This window comes from Micropterus salmoides, unplaced genomic scaffold (assembly GCF_014851395.1).
Source record: "Micropterus salmoides isolate LMB-PRFRI ecotype aquatic unplaced genomic scaffold, ASM1485139v1 Ms_hic_scaffold_17, whole genome shotgun sequence".
NCBI classification, from domain to species: Eukaryota; Metazoa; Chordata; class Actinopteri; order Centrarchiformes; family Centrarchidae; genus Micropterus; species Micropterus salmoides.
In genome coordinates, this window is record NW_024040817.1 from 9232437 (window position 1) to 9247561 (window position 15125).

At 39.0% G+C, this 15125-nt stretch overlaps 1 protein-coding gene across 1 annotated transcript in view; it reads left to right on the forward strand.

Annotated features, from left to right (window-relative positions):
• The window catches only part of atp1a3a (ATPase Na+/K+ transporting subunit alpha 3a), a 34134-nt gene extending 26063 nt beyond the window's left edge, over window positions 1-8071 (forward strand). Inside the window, exons 14-23 of the mRNA XM_038725190.1 lie at window positions 117-253; window positions 443-593; window positions 813-981; window positions 1867-2021; window positions 3405-3528; window positions 3716-3861; window positions 4205-4335; window positions 4957-5058; window positions 6163-6254; window positions 6640-8071. Coding sequence (XP_038581118.1) covers window positions 117-253; window positions 443-593; window positions 813-981; window positions 1867-2021; window positions 3405-3528; window positions 3716-3861; window positions 4205-4335; window positions 4957-5058; window positions 6163-6254; window positions 6640-6668 — 1236 coding nt within the window. The 3' untranslated portion in view covers window positions 6669-8071. The remainder of the gene's footprint in view (window positions 1-116; window positions 254-442; window positions 594-812; window positions 982-1866; window positions 2022-3404; window positions 3529-3715; window positions 3862-4204; window positions 4336-4956; window positions 5059-6162; window positions 6255-6639) is intronic.
• The last annotated feature ends 7054 nt before the right edge of the window (window positions 8072-15125 follow it).

Here is a 15125-nt window from a genome sequence, read left to right on the forward strand (position 1 = left end):
TTCATTGAATGTTTTATTGAATTGTATTTGTCTACTTTTCTCACACTTCTTTCATTCTTCTTCTCTCTTTCATCTCCTACTTCTGTTTCCATCATCTTTCTCCTCCTATATTTTAGGTTATTATGGTGACTGGTGACCACCCAATCACAGCCAAGGCCATTGCTAAGGGTGTAGGCATCATCTCAGAGGGCAACGAGACAGTAGAAGACATAGCGGCCCGCCTCAACATCCCTGTCAGCCAGGTCAACCCAAGGTAAGAGAAAATGCAAATTAGGTTTACAAGTTGCCAATGCTGTGGCATTGCAGGATACAAGTGAGACTTTTGTAATCATTTTGATACAGTTAATGCTCAGTGAAGTCTTTAACTTTGCAGCACCTTATATGACAGTAGCTTTTATAGTTTGGTATTTAAAGAGTGTTTTGCTTTATTTGTGTTGCGTAGGGATGCCAAGGCTTGTGTGATCCACGGTACAGATTTGAAAGAACTCGATCAGGATCAGATGGATGATATTTTGAGGAACCACACAGAGATTGTCTTCGCCAGAACCTCCCCACAGCAGAAACTTATCATTGTAGAGGGCTGCCAGAGACAGGTACATTTGCCATAAATACATACAAAAACAGTCGTACACATGTACACACAGCTAAAGGCAAGTATGCACCGGCACAATCATATTGCAATTGCATGTCAGTCACAATTATCGCAATTATATCTTTTCAACTCTAGCATGTAATGAAGTGCATGGTTTTTAGAATTGAGAGTTCTGGGAGGGAATGAAAATCCTAAAGCGTGTATTTTCCTTTTCTGTCAGGGTGCCATTGTGGCTGTGACTGGTGACGGTGTGAACGACTCTCCTGCCCTGAAGAAAGCTGACATCGGTGTTGCCATGGGAATCTCTGGCTCAGACGTGTCCAAACAGGCTGCAGACATGATTCTGCTGGATGACAACTTTGCTTCCATCGTCACTGGAGTAGAGGAAGGTGAGGGATCAACGCAGAGGTTTGGAGAGTGGAGGAAAGACATGGACTGTAAACAGTTAACAATTGAAAGAATAGTGGGTTGAAGGGAGGATTTAAAGAAAGGGTCAGTTGAGCTAAAATGTTTTTTAGCGTCGTGCCTAAGAAGAAGAACAAAAGTAAACCTAAGATTTCCAGATGAAAATCATGTAGTTTTCACATACTTTTGCAATACACTATTCATTCCATTTTGATCGGCTGTGAATAAGCACTTAATGTTTGATAGGAGAAATACATTTTCAAAGATAGCAAGAAAAATGTAGTGTCCTCTTGCTATCTATTTGTTGTTGAGTCTCTTTAATATGTTTAGTATGTATGTACTGTATATACAGTTTATAGTCTTGTTTTTAACAAAAAATAATGGATGTGCAGTGAAAAAAACAGTGACAATAAATAACATAGAAAGGCAAGAAAGTCATGCACAGCAAAAACTGAGCTCTCAAAAACAAGGGGGAAAAAATTCATTAAAATGGGGAAAATATTACTTAAAAGAAGCAAATGATCTGCCAACAGAACAAGAATATTTCACTTGCTACTTAAGGCCAAAAAAAAGAAATATCTTATCAGACAAAAAAACAAGTATATTTTGCCTTCAATTAAGATAATTAATCTTACTAAGATTTTAGTTTTTGCAGTGTGGATTTGAATGATGAATTACTAATATTACACAGTAGTCTAATGCAAAGCACTATTGTTATGTTTTCCTAATGAGATTGGGTTTTTTTTGTATATAAAAAGCTAGCAGTGTTGACTTAGGTGTTGGATCTACTTCATATTAAGTAGTATTGCCATCATCCCTGCTTATTGACGTTTTGGCTGTTGATTTAAACACCACCTTCATCCTCACAGGCCGTCTGATCTTTGACAACCTGAAGAAGTCCATTGCATACACTCTGACTAGTAACATCCCAGAGATCACCCCCTTCCTCTTCTTCATCTTGGTCAACATCCCACTGCCTTTGGGCACCATCACCATCCTCTGCATCGACCTGGGAACTGACATGGTAAGTGACACCAACATACAAACACATTCTAACCGGGCAGCGACACAGTGACACTGCAGCATACAGCTCTAATCTTCATATGTCCGGTCAGGCATTAAAAATGCAGAAGCCAATGTTTGAACCCGCATATCCAATCACAGGTGGCCCCATACATGCAGCTCTTTTACATGATTACATGCTTAATCTTTGAACACTCATGCATGCACAGTGAACCAGTAAAGCTCAGCTGAACACAAACAAGTGAACTGTATTAGGGCTGACCCCCAATAGTCGAAGATTCGATGCTTCGATGGGCGGAGCCTGATTCGACTTATCATCGTCGATGAACCAAAGAAAGAATCGTTTTTAAATCTGAAATAGACCCACGAGGAACCGCGATGTGCATGTAATTGTCGGCAGCACGGCATGCACGCAAAACTCACACAAGACCGGTGAATGACAGGCGAGAGAGAGAAAAAGGTCTTCAAAAAGCATCAGTTTAGCTGGAAATTTACAGTGTAAGACTGCAGCTCTGCAGCTTCTCAAGATTAAAGCGAAGCTACCGTGTGTAACCCCCCCCCTCCCCGCTCGCAATCGCCACACACAAAAACACCCATGATTCGACTATCAGTCGACTCTAGGCAGTACATGACGATTCTGATTCGAATATGTAAATCCTTAGTCGGGAACAGCCCTAAACTGTATACATTGATGTCAGACAGGTACCCAGGTGGGTAAAATATTTACAGTCAAGTCAGAATTGTCAGTTTTGCTGCATAAATAACATGATTTGAATTGGAAGAATGCAATCTGGGAATATTTCCACATTTATGGTGAATTTAATGAAAACAAGCCAGTGATACTAAACACAATTTAGTGTGAAAATTATAAAATAAATTATGAAATATCATTTATCAAATGCTAAGCCAAGCTCAGTAAACAAGACTAATAAATTTTTTCACATCTTGCTTAAAACGATGCAACTTAAACAAACATTCATTCACTTCTACCAACAAGCTAAAGCCTGCATGCAGACCCCTGTAATAGACATTAAAGGTAATGGTATCCCCCACTTGTTACCTGGCACTTGCATTATAAATGATTATACTGCTCTATTTAAGCATCACAATTCAAAACAATGAATTAAAAATAGCTCTGAATAAGAGTTCAAGGTTATATCTAAAATGTTCATACACAAAACGGACACTAGGTGGCAGTATAAGACCAGTCTAGTTTTTCATGCTTGGAAAGTGTAGCATGTTGAAATAAACAATAATAATAATGTAAAATATACCCAGAGGCAGATGCCTTCACTGGCCAAGCTGCAGACACATGAAATTGCAAATAAAACCACCATAACAACAATGTCTCACTCGCTTTCTCTCTCGCTGTCTCCTCTGTCAGGTACCAGCCATCTCTCTTGCTTACGAGGCAGCAGAGAGTGACATCATGAAGCGCCAGCCCAGGAACCCACTGAGGGACAAACTGGTCAACGAGAGACTCATCAGCATCGCCTATGGACAGATTGGTAGTTGCCATGTTTATGTTATTCAATATACAATGTGAACCCTAAACAGAGTGTGTTGCATTTTATCACCAATAAATCATCAGCACTTTAATGGTGAGATATTAGTGCAGTTATTATGCGTGTATAGGACTTTACTTTGTCAGAGAAACCTAATGAATGAGTGACTAAACTCTGTCTGTGTCTGCAGGGATGATCCAAGCTCTTGGCGGATTCTTCGCCTATTTTGTCATCATGGCTGAAAATGGTTTTCTGCCATCTTTGCTTGTCGGCATCCGGCTTAATTGGGACGATCGTTCCACCAACGACCTGGAGGACAGCTACGGGCAGCAATGGGTAAGAGTGACCTGACAAAATATCAGTTCTCCTACCTAAGTTATGTTCACTTGTAACGGAGGAGCTACGTTTGATTGACCTAATAGAATATCACTGTTTACAAGAGAGGAATGTATCTATTGTGACATTCCCATGTTGTGTGTTGTGAGATTATAGCAGATAACTCATACAAAATATTTCATTTACAATTATTTTACTAGAGGTAATCTTGATTAACAAAATATTGATGTAAATGAAAGGGCAACAGCCTCTTCAAAGTATTGTGCCGAAAACCATTTAAATCGAAATCCATCACAGAAACACCTTATACATTATGTTTCTCTCTTCCTTTTTCTCTGTGCAGACCTACGAGCAGCGTAAGATTGTAGAGTTTACTTGCCACACAGCCTTCTTCGTCAGTATTGTGGTGGTGCAGTGGGCAGATGTCATCATCTGCAAGACCAGACGTAACTCTGTGTTCCAGCAGGGCATGAAGTAAGTCAAACAACTATATAAAAAAATAGTTTACCTGAATAATGCTGCACAGAATGAACATCAGTGCAGCATTAGAGAGCTGGAGGGAACTTCAGACTCATACAGAGTTGGCATTTTATTTGTTTGAAATGTAAACAACCAACAATGTAGCTAATGATGACCTAATGTTTATTTATCCAACATACAAAAACGTTGGCTCAACTGATTTTGTAACATTTAAAAACATCCAGAAATATCCTCATTCTCTTGCCTCGTCTTTAACTTTGAATAGGGGATATGCTAACTTTAGCTTGTGCTTACAGTGTCTGATACCTCCTGCTACTTAAGTCAGTTTGTACTAATGTAGTAACATTGTGTTTTACAGTGTTACAATATGTAGACAGGGCCCAAGTATTTTATTTAAGTGCAATTTTGATAAGATGTACTTCAGTATTATAATTTTCTGCTATGACTTTGACTTCTGAAGGAGTATTTCTGCATTGTTGTGTTGGTACTTTTAATCAAGTGAAGGATTTGAATATTTATTCCATCAGAAAGAAAGAACAAAAAAGGGGGATTGTGGTAGTGACAAGGCATTGCTTGCATTATTAACTCTCTTCTTTCTGTGTTTATTTTCGGCAGGAATAAGATTTTGATCTTTGGCCTGTTTGAGGAAACAGCGCTGGCTGCTTTCCTGTCATACTGCCCTGGCATGGACGTGGCACTTCGGATGTACCCACTCAAGTAAGTAACATCACACATTCAGCAAGAGAATGAGCAAAGAGCAAATCAGCACATCATCACAGTACCAAAATATGCAGTCTTCCATGTTTATTTTCAAGGGTAATGAGTTTGGTTTTGTATCGTTTTAGAATTTTACGATACTAGTACCACACCCTTAAAGTGATACAGATACCAATAGAGTACTTCATTCGATACCTTTACTAAAATGCCACCTGTTGAAGCCATAGTAGTTGATTGGTTGCCTATTATTATTATTAACTGTTACATAAAAGTATTGGGAAATTGTATCACATCGTCCTCATCCTAATTATGTCATCCTCATGGGTAGTATTATACGGGGGAATTATAATTATGAATTATTATGCTTGTCCAGCCGACCAAACCAACTGCATGTGAAGCAGCCGCAGCTGCAGCCAGAGGCTCCGTGAGTAAAATCAGCTGATCGCTGCTGCATCACATAAGCGTTTAATTGATGTGATGGAACGCAGTGATCGATCAGTGACAAGTGATGTGAATAGCAAATAAAAATGTGCAGAGAAGTGTAAAATGAGTGTGCCGAGCATGCCGTAGACCGCAGCCGAAGATGAGCGGCTGTTAAAATCACGCATAGACTTTGCGCGTGCAGGCTTTTTTTATACAGTTTGTGGTGTAGAAACATAAGAAAAAAAGTGTGCTCTTCTCTTTCTTTCTGTGTGTTACTTGCATGTTTGGCTGCAAGCAAAACCATACAAGTATTAATTTTTTGCCGCAACCTGGCTACAAAAAGTATCAAATGAAGTACTGGTTTGACTGGAGCCATTTTGATTCTACTCAATACTGGGCTTGAGTAGTGATACCCATCCCTAGTTATTTTAATGTAATCTCATTACATTGTCCTGACAACATACTACTGTTATATCACAGCTCCCCTTGTCCGAGCTTTGAACTCAAGTTTGTTTGTATAGCACAAAATCCTACATATCAGGCCCCCAGCAGCAAAGATCACAACCTTTATGGGTCAGTAAAGAGTACTTAAGTACTTAATGAGTACTGTTCTTCATTACTTTCTCCCAGTTTTGTCTGAACACTGCTCTTACTCTTGTCATTCCCTCTGTTCTCTCTCAGGCCCAGTTGGTGGTTCTGTGCGTTCCCGTACAGTTTCCTCATCTTTGTTTATGATGAGATCCGAAAACTCATCCTTCGCCGAAACCCCGGAGGTAAGATAACACACTCACACATATTGTACACATGTACTATTTCAGCTGCACAGTATAAATTAAATGTTCACACAACACAAATATTTAAATACACTTGTAGCACATCAATGTGAGTAGTAGTACACTGATTTCAATTACATGCCAGTATAGATCTTTAATAATTTAAAAAAACACTACGTTACACTAGGTCACAGATTAATAGTTCCACTGCATGAATTTAAAATTTTTTATAACATTCTGCAGGATAATATCATCCATGACCTTATAGTTTTTAATATCTGATGTCAATCACTGAATGAAATTGTGAAAAATCTTTAAAGGTAACTTGCCTCTCTTTCTGTTTTTTTCTTGTTTCCCTCTTTTTCTCTCCTCTACGTCTCTACAGGCTGGGTGGAAAAAGAGACATACTATTAAATGATCAAAGCCTCATTTAATTCTCACCCCGTCCTCCCCTGAACTCATCTCTTCTTCTCTATCTCCCTTTCTCTTTCCTCTATCCCCCATCCATCCCTCCTCTCCTGTCAATGTACTCAAACTGTACAAGAAAACTATGTTTACTCCTCCTCCTCTCCACCCTCCCATCTTCATCTCCTAAAGAAACTTAAAAAATCACGCCAAGTTGACAAGAGGACCAGCGACAGAGGACGAGAGGATGGGGGGGGGAGTGGGATTGTAAATCTTCCCTGTCCTCTCTGTCCCTCTGTTCCCATTTTTTCTATCCAAAGTCCGTACAGCACTAGTCTGCCAGTAACACTGTTGTGCCGATGCTAATTACAGCACTGATAGCTGCAGCCACTCTTCACATGTGTACTCAAACTACACCACTGTGTTGAAGTGAATATGATTACAAGAATACCTGACTGTTCCACTGCGATCACTCTGCCAAGCAGAACAACAACACGGCAGCTCCCGTCTAGATTTGAGCGAGTGGGTGGAGTCTGTTTTTCTTTTCTTTTTATTGTTTTCGTTATTTTTTCCTGCCAGAGAAAATTCACCCAAATCCAGCTCTTTAATCACTGCCATTTCCTGCCATTGGACTTTACTTCTTTCCCTCCTTTTCTCTCTTTTTATTTCTATTTACTCACTGCCAATCTTCTACTGCCATTCCCTCTCGCCCCTCTTCCTCCTCCCCTATCAATAAAGAATCAATCTCACCATAAAACTTAAACTCTCACTCCCTCATGCCCTCAACAGGGTAGGAAAAAATCTCCCCTTCTCTTACCCCCTCCCTCCTTCTCTGTCTCCCCCATCCTTTTCCTCCTCATGTGCTATTTTCTGCTTGTGTTGTTGTTGTTTTCTAACAGATGAGTGTTTTTTAAAATACAAAACCATTCATAAAAGTTTTCTTCTTTTTTAAGTTTGGAGAGTGTCTGAGAGCTGCTTGTTTTCATTTGGACATGACAAAGCACACTGTCTCTCCCCCTTCCTCCTCTCTTCCTCTTCTTCCTATCTCACACCTGCTACTTTACCTCTACTGCCTCCCCCCTCCTCACCCTGCCTGTCTATCTCTCCCTGTTGTCTGTCTGTTTGTGAACACTGTGCAAACCCTCCGTCCTTGTAAACTTCCACCCACTACCACTATCTGCCTCCTCTTAGTCTCCCACCCTTGCCCTGCCCACAGCCTCCGCCCTCAACCCCACCCAACCTCGCCCATTAAAAAAAAATACAATCTTTCTGTGTCCTCGGAAAAAAGAGATTTCTCTACAGTTTCATTATTTAAATCAGTGGAAATGTGAAAAAAGGCACTGTACCTTAACTTGCAAAACAGCAGCAAAAAAAAAGAATATGAAATAAAATAGAAGGATCTCTCTCTTTCAGCTTGGTCTTGAGTTTGTTTTTGTGTGGAGTTTTGTCAGAAAATGGAAATAAATGCTGTCACCAACTCTTACTTACAGCAGTAGTGTCAAATAATCTGTTTTCTACCTTTTCAACCAATCAGAGGGAACATGTCTGGACATATTGCACAAAGTTAGTTGACATAATTAATGTTGTGCCTCAAGTTACTGGAAGAAGATGTATAAAGCAGGGTCCAAGAACCTTCTTTGTTTCAGGTGCTGCATTTAAATTGCTTTTTATTGACGCAGCAGTTGAATAGTCATATGAGGACTTAAACAACTCCTAATAGGTATCAGATTCATATTTTTAGAATTTTAGACAAAACATTGTCCTAGGTCCATTTAGTAGCTGTGTCACATGATCTTCCTCAGCAGCTAGTTTGTCTACTTGTCATAGAAATGTAGATATTTAAATTTCATATTCAACACTTAAAACCTGCAATAAATGATTTTTGCTTAAACATGTTGTGAACACAACACTGACATATCACTTTTAATCTTGAGAAACTGCAGAGCTGCAGTCTCTATTCATTCAACTTAATTTTCTTTTAATTATTCAACTTAAATTTCTGAGGTTTATTGTTGATCCTTTTCTCTCTCTTTCTTCTCTTTCTTTCTCTCACCTGCCATTCACCGGTCTTGTGCAGAGTTTTGCGTGCATGCAGTGCTGCCGACAACTGCGGTTCCTCACGGGTCTATTTCAAGTAGCCGGCTATTTAAAATCGCTAAAATATTCTTTGTGTGGTTCATCAACGGTGATAAATTATCCGAAAGTCCCGCGAGGTGCGGACAACCCGGCACAACACCAGTGAAGCTGGGGATTAGTCTATTCAGCAAGTGTTCGTCCACTGCCACTACACACACACACGCTACGCCTTCACATGCGACCCAGGGTTAGGGTTACAATTTTGGATTTATTCACGCACTTTAAAAACATTTGTTGAACTTTTTTTGCATGTTTATTTACAAAATTAAACATTCAAATGTATATTTTAATAGGCAGTATATGAATTTATAGTCAGAAAAGTCGTATTTCTATGTAAAATCAGACGTTGAGCACCCCCATACCGCCAAAATGGCATGATCCTCGTTTTGTTGCAAAGCTTGAACTGTGAGACAGTCAAATCAGGCTCCACCCATCGAAGCATCTAATCTTCGACTATTCGGGGTCAGCCCTAACACAGTTACTCATTTACACATCAGTTATGGAGCAACATTATCATTAATTTGTTGCTGTGTTTCTGGCCACCTGACAAATATTTAATTCTCTTTTATATTTCTGTCTTTTTGCTGCAAAATGCTCCACTATGTTCACCAGCTAAATGTTCATCACTACAGGCAACCCCTTTTTGTTTTCATATTGTCATTTGATACATTATTATTATTATAAAAAAGAGTGATTATAGCCGCTTTAAGGACTTCTTGTCCATGTTGGCATGAAAGTTTCAGTTTCATTGTTGACTGAAATGTTGAAAACAGATTGAGTGAGACGATCAAAAGTTCCAGAACAGCTGCTAAATGTATGTTATTTTTTCAGCTACTGTTTCCAAACTCAAGAATGAACTTTTAATCTAAACCTTTTAAGCCAACACGTATGAGAAGTTCTGAACTGCTCAGAAGAAATCAGAACTGCACGACAACGGAGCTGTGGAAGAAGAACATGCAATATAATCAAAAGCTCCAGAACATTTATTACATGGACCTGGAATGAAATTACTTTGCGAGTTACTGTTTCCAATATCAGAAATGAGCTTTTAATCCATAATATTTGCATTGTAGTTTAGTTTGCTACCTACACTGCCATTTGAGTATGAACCTTGCTTTATTACAGCCTATTCACTGCAATATTGTCAACAGTATCAGCAGTACGTAAGGTCTAAAGGTTTGTTTTTCTCCTCTTTATGATGAAAAGTAACAGTAAACCACAGCTTCTTGCACACATTTGGCTTGTGTGATGTCTTGAACAAAGAGAAGAACCAGGACAATGTCTGACTTGAGGCTGAGTGACTGCAGCACTGGTAAAGACACAGGCTACAACTATCATAAAGCACCACAGAAATAATATTTCTCCACCTTACATTAGTAGTCCTATTTACAGCAGGTTCGTCATCCTTGTCTTGGAAAATTGTTGGCTTTGAAAAATGGATTTCAAAAAAAAAGAATTGTTAATTTCCTTCCCAGTTCATCATTCTGACTCAAGGTGTGTAAGAGTGTAAGAGCATGAAAACCTATCACACATTAACCTTAAGGGGAAATAGATCTTGTTCCATGTTGACCAGGTGTAAAACTCTTCAATTGACGGCCCTGTTTGATAAGGTTTACAACCATGTCTACATGTGTGCAAATTTAAATGTATATTCAATTAGAAAGCAACAATCAAGTGCAGCATCAAAAGCAGCAGTCCATCCATCCATCTGTCCATCGTCAACTGCTTACCCTGCGTACAGGGTCGCAGGGGGCTGGAGCCAATCCCAGCTGACATCGGGCGAAAGGTGGGGTACACCCTGCTCAGGTCGCCAATTCTAAAGCAGCAGTAGCTTCTTTATATCACAAAATTACAGTTCAAAGACCTTATTAAAAACCCAGCAGTGTCTGGCCAACATGAACACATTTCCCGAAGAGCATAAAAATCATCAACACCACAAACTGATACGGTTAACTAGATAGGGGCGTCAATTTTGCTGCTGCAGTTAGTATAGTTATAATAAACCCTCATTAACACAAATCAGACGTTTACACACAATATTTCAACCACTTTATTTTTACACAGCTGTGTGTCTACAAAAACAAAAGCAGGATTCATGCTCAAGTGACCCGGGTAAGTACTTTTTACTGCTTTGTAACCTAAGTTGACATAAATGATACAGAGCATGAATACTTATTATCCCAGTACAGTAAAATAACTGTACTCAATCTAAAAACTATTAATTTTATATTTTATTGAATTTTATATTGAATTTCATCTGTAACACAATAAACCAGTACTTTTCAGAAGATCATCACGTGGCAGACATGCAGGATTCAGAGTTGCTAATGGAATACTATTAACTTTACACTTTTTATTAATTATTAAAACTTTTTATTTATTATGAATGTACTTAGTTATACGGAATATAGTGACCTTTATACTTTAAGCCCATTTAAAATAAGACACATTGATTAGTTTGTAAATTACTTTTTTTTACTTACCTTTACAATCAAAAACAGTCTTCACACAGTTTTATGCATCTACTTGTGAACAGATGAGTCTTTGTGTGTGTGTGTCTGCGAGCAATGGTGTCCATGTTTCATGAATACTATTACAAGGCTCACAGAGCAAATGAGTGCTCCATCCCACTTGAAACACACACAAACACTCTTCTAACCCTGGGATATAGGTCACCTCTTTTGTGAGTTTGTTGTATTTCTCTCTTCTGTTTCGTTCTCTCAGGAGTTTCATGTAACCTATCATGATTTCCTCCTGTTGTTCATTAACTACAGTTAACCATGTGTCTCCTGCATGCAGACTCATTATTTATATGTTTAATTACCATCAGGTTAATAAAAACATCAATATAGTCTGCACATGGTTTTTGTGTCCTCCTTTTCTCTGTCATTCATATAAAATATGAATATATATATATATATGCTTTATGTACAATTAAACAAAGATAAAAACGATAAAAATATATTTGTCTTGCCCACAACAATGCAGTATAAGTTGCATGCCACTATAATTACTGAATAGATCTCATCCTTTCATTAGAATTGTTCAAATAATTTCAAGAAGGTTACTTTAAAAGTTTACACAAAAAAACACAAAATCACACAATAAAATTATTAAGAAAGTGATAAAGCAGAATATATTGTCTCATCAAGCACGTTTTTCATTTTATTGCTGTTGTTTAACAGGGAACATGCATGTAAACATTCTTACATTGAAACAGATGTATAACGGGTGTTCTGGCTGAAGCTTATTTGCAGCTACCATTTTAAATTCAAAGAAAAAGATCAAGAACAAACAGCAAAACAGATAAAAGAGCTCTGTGTCAATGAGTGTATTTTGCATGACATGTATGCACTCATGGGTACCAGCGTATGTGTGAGTGTATATGTAGGCTATAATTATGTGTGGTGGAAAGTTACTAAGTGCATTTACTCCAGTACAACAGCCTGGAACCTCATGCTGGTCACCAGCCTGGTCACACACTGCTGTGGGACCATGCTGGTTGTGTGTGTGGGCTGTGTATGGTTCTTCCCCACGCTACTCATGCTCCTGTTGATTAAATTGCTAAATTGCAGATATGTTTTGTTTCTTCAGACATCAATCATCCAATCCACTAAACAAGAGTCAACAGTAAAGAAAGGCTCTTTGGCATTGATAGAGAAGATTTTTCATGGGCGCAACCCACATACTCAGATCTGCTGCTCATCCCACAAATGCATGTTCCTTACAAATGTGGCACCATTTGAAAGACACATAAATAGGCTTTCCAATGGTATAAGCATTATTGCCAAGAAGCATTGTTACAATAAAGAAATAATCTACCAAACACAAATTTCCTTACTTTTATATCACAATCAGCATTGTTGACTACAAGTCCTGCATTGTTACTCAGTAATAATATTACTTTACCCTGTAATTATTAAATAACGCAATTTTAAAAAAAAATACATGTGTAATTTATTTCTATGTCACTCAAGTTGTTGCTCCCTTGTTTTCTGTTTGTCTACTGGCCTTGCATATAGGTTTTCATTAAGTATTTTATTGATACCTTGTATACAATTAATAAGTGCGCATGGATCTGTAGGCTGTGGATCTGAAGCAGCAAACCATTTTGCTGCTCATACCTGTGTACTTTAACTGGAGTCAGGCTTTGAATGATTGAATCGTGAGGAAGTAATATTTCATTGTGGTATTGCAACTTTTATATTTAAGCAAATAATTTGAATACTTCTTTTTCCACCGATGTACAGTATGTGTGTGAAGTCAATCAATTCAAAGCCCGGTGGTCTATATCTTTCCAATCAAGGCGTTTGACACAGGTGCGGTCTTATAAGCCTGTGTGGGCTGGTTACCCTTAGGTGTGTGACAGTCAAATAAAAGTATTCAATTCATAAGGACAGAGAGAGAGAGAGAGAAACATCTGTTAGTGAAAAAGAGAGGAGATGCCTTATAGCGGTGCAGCTCCTCTCGACTCATAATGATGCTCACACACACACACACACACACACACACACACACACACACACCACCCTTTCTTATCCACCATAACAACCACACTAAAACCACCTTTCCTCTGACACACACACACCTTCTCTCAATCTTCTACCCACTTACACTCTCAGCCCCCTCCTACTACCACCACCTCTTTCTTCCAAATCACACACATACATCTTCTCTCAATCTCCTACCCGATTATACTCGCACGCTAAAACCCCTTTTTGCACACCCCCCCAACACACACACGTCCCCTACCTCCCCTTAAACCCCTTTTCGTTTCCTCTGACACACATACACACACAGGCTCTCTTTTTGTCAACCACTACACCCCATCCCCTTCCCCCTTCCCCTTTCCTCCCCACCTCCTTGCAGTAATCTGGCTGGCCCGTGGCCTCCTCTCTCTCGCTCCACTGTTCTGTGTGATAGAATATCGATCGGTTTGCCTCGGCTCGGCGTGGAGCAGGAGGAGGGGGGCGGCTATAGGGAGTGTGTGTGTGTGTGTTGGGGGGCAGTGGTCAGACATGCTCCAAGGTTGTTACCACAGCAACAGCGGGATGGGTCAGAGGGTTGCCATGGTGCCTAGGTCGCGGGGTCAGGAGGACGGTCCTGGTGGGTTCTCGCTCTCTCGCTGTATATGTGTGTTAATAGAAAGGGCGGGGGCGGGTGGAGGAGAGAGAGGTGTCCAGTACTGTTATATTGGGTGTGTTAATAATGAATGGTGTTGTATGCGGTCCCTGTCTCTTTCTCTCTCTTCCTGTATGTGTGTGCATGTGTGTGTGTGTGTGTGTGTTCATAATATATGAATCAGTATAACATCATCCCGATTGAATTCCTGTTTCGTTTTTGTTTTGTTTTTATTTAAAGATAAACTTGGTTAACACTTTTGTCATCAAGCAGTGAGGGCTGCATTCTCAAATCTTTTCAGATGTGACATCATATCCATGTTTCAGAGAGAGCCCACACACACACATATACATCATCTTAGAAAACGTATGAGAGGAAAGCCAACAAGAGCAGGTTTCCTTTCTTTGCTTTAATCCGTTTGATGGTTACATGTCTCCTGTGGAAAGATTTTTAACACACACATTTACTTAAAAAATGTATAATGAAAGAAGACAACGCAGACATTATTACCACTTTAGATTTTTGCCACTTACTACTTGTTTTTTTCTCATACATGTAATGTTTCCTTACCTCACATGTCAGTAATCATTGAAGAGTTGAAGAAAAATATTTACTAAATCTATTTGAAGGAATGATGTGACTCTGGTCTTTGCACTTGTTGTTTGTTTGTATTTAATGTGCATTATTAAAAAATCTCAAAATGCAAACTTTTTATTATTTATTATTATTTTTAGTTAGGACTCTTAGATTTTCTTCACTGGAAATGAGTATGTCATTTTTTTTTTGTTTTACATCACTCACATCTTTATTTACTGAACATTGCGTCTCTTTTAATGTTTCATGACTAGCATCAAACAGATCTATGTTGTGTTGTCCTTAGTGACATATTTTGTGGAACAGTGGAGGACAATAATTTTATATTATTTTACTCATTGGTTGATGAATTGGTACAATTAATTTTGAACTCCCTTCTTTGTCATAACAATCCCCACCCGAGTCCTGTTTCTGTTGCAGAACAATTCATGTGTATTTATAGTTAAATTTTGTTTAATTAAACCTGGTGGACGAGAGCTGAGATTGTTGGCGCTTCTTTTCTCCTCGTCGGCGCTGCACCAGCATTCTCCGTCGCCCTCGCCACCAATACACCGACCAACGCGACAGCAGCTACAGGGGACACAAAGAAGAAAAGCACTGTCTGGGTAAGCGTCT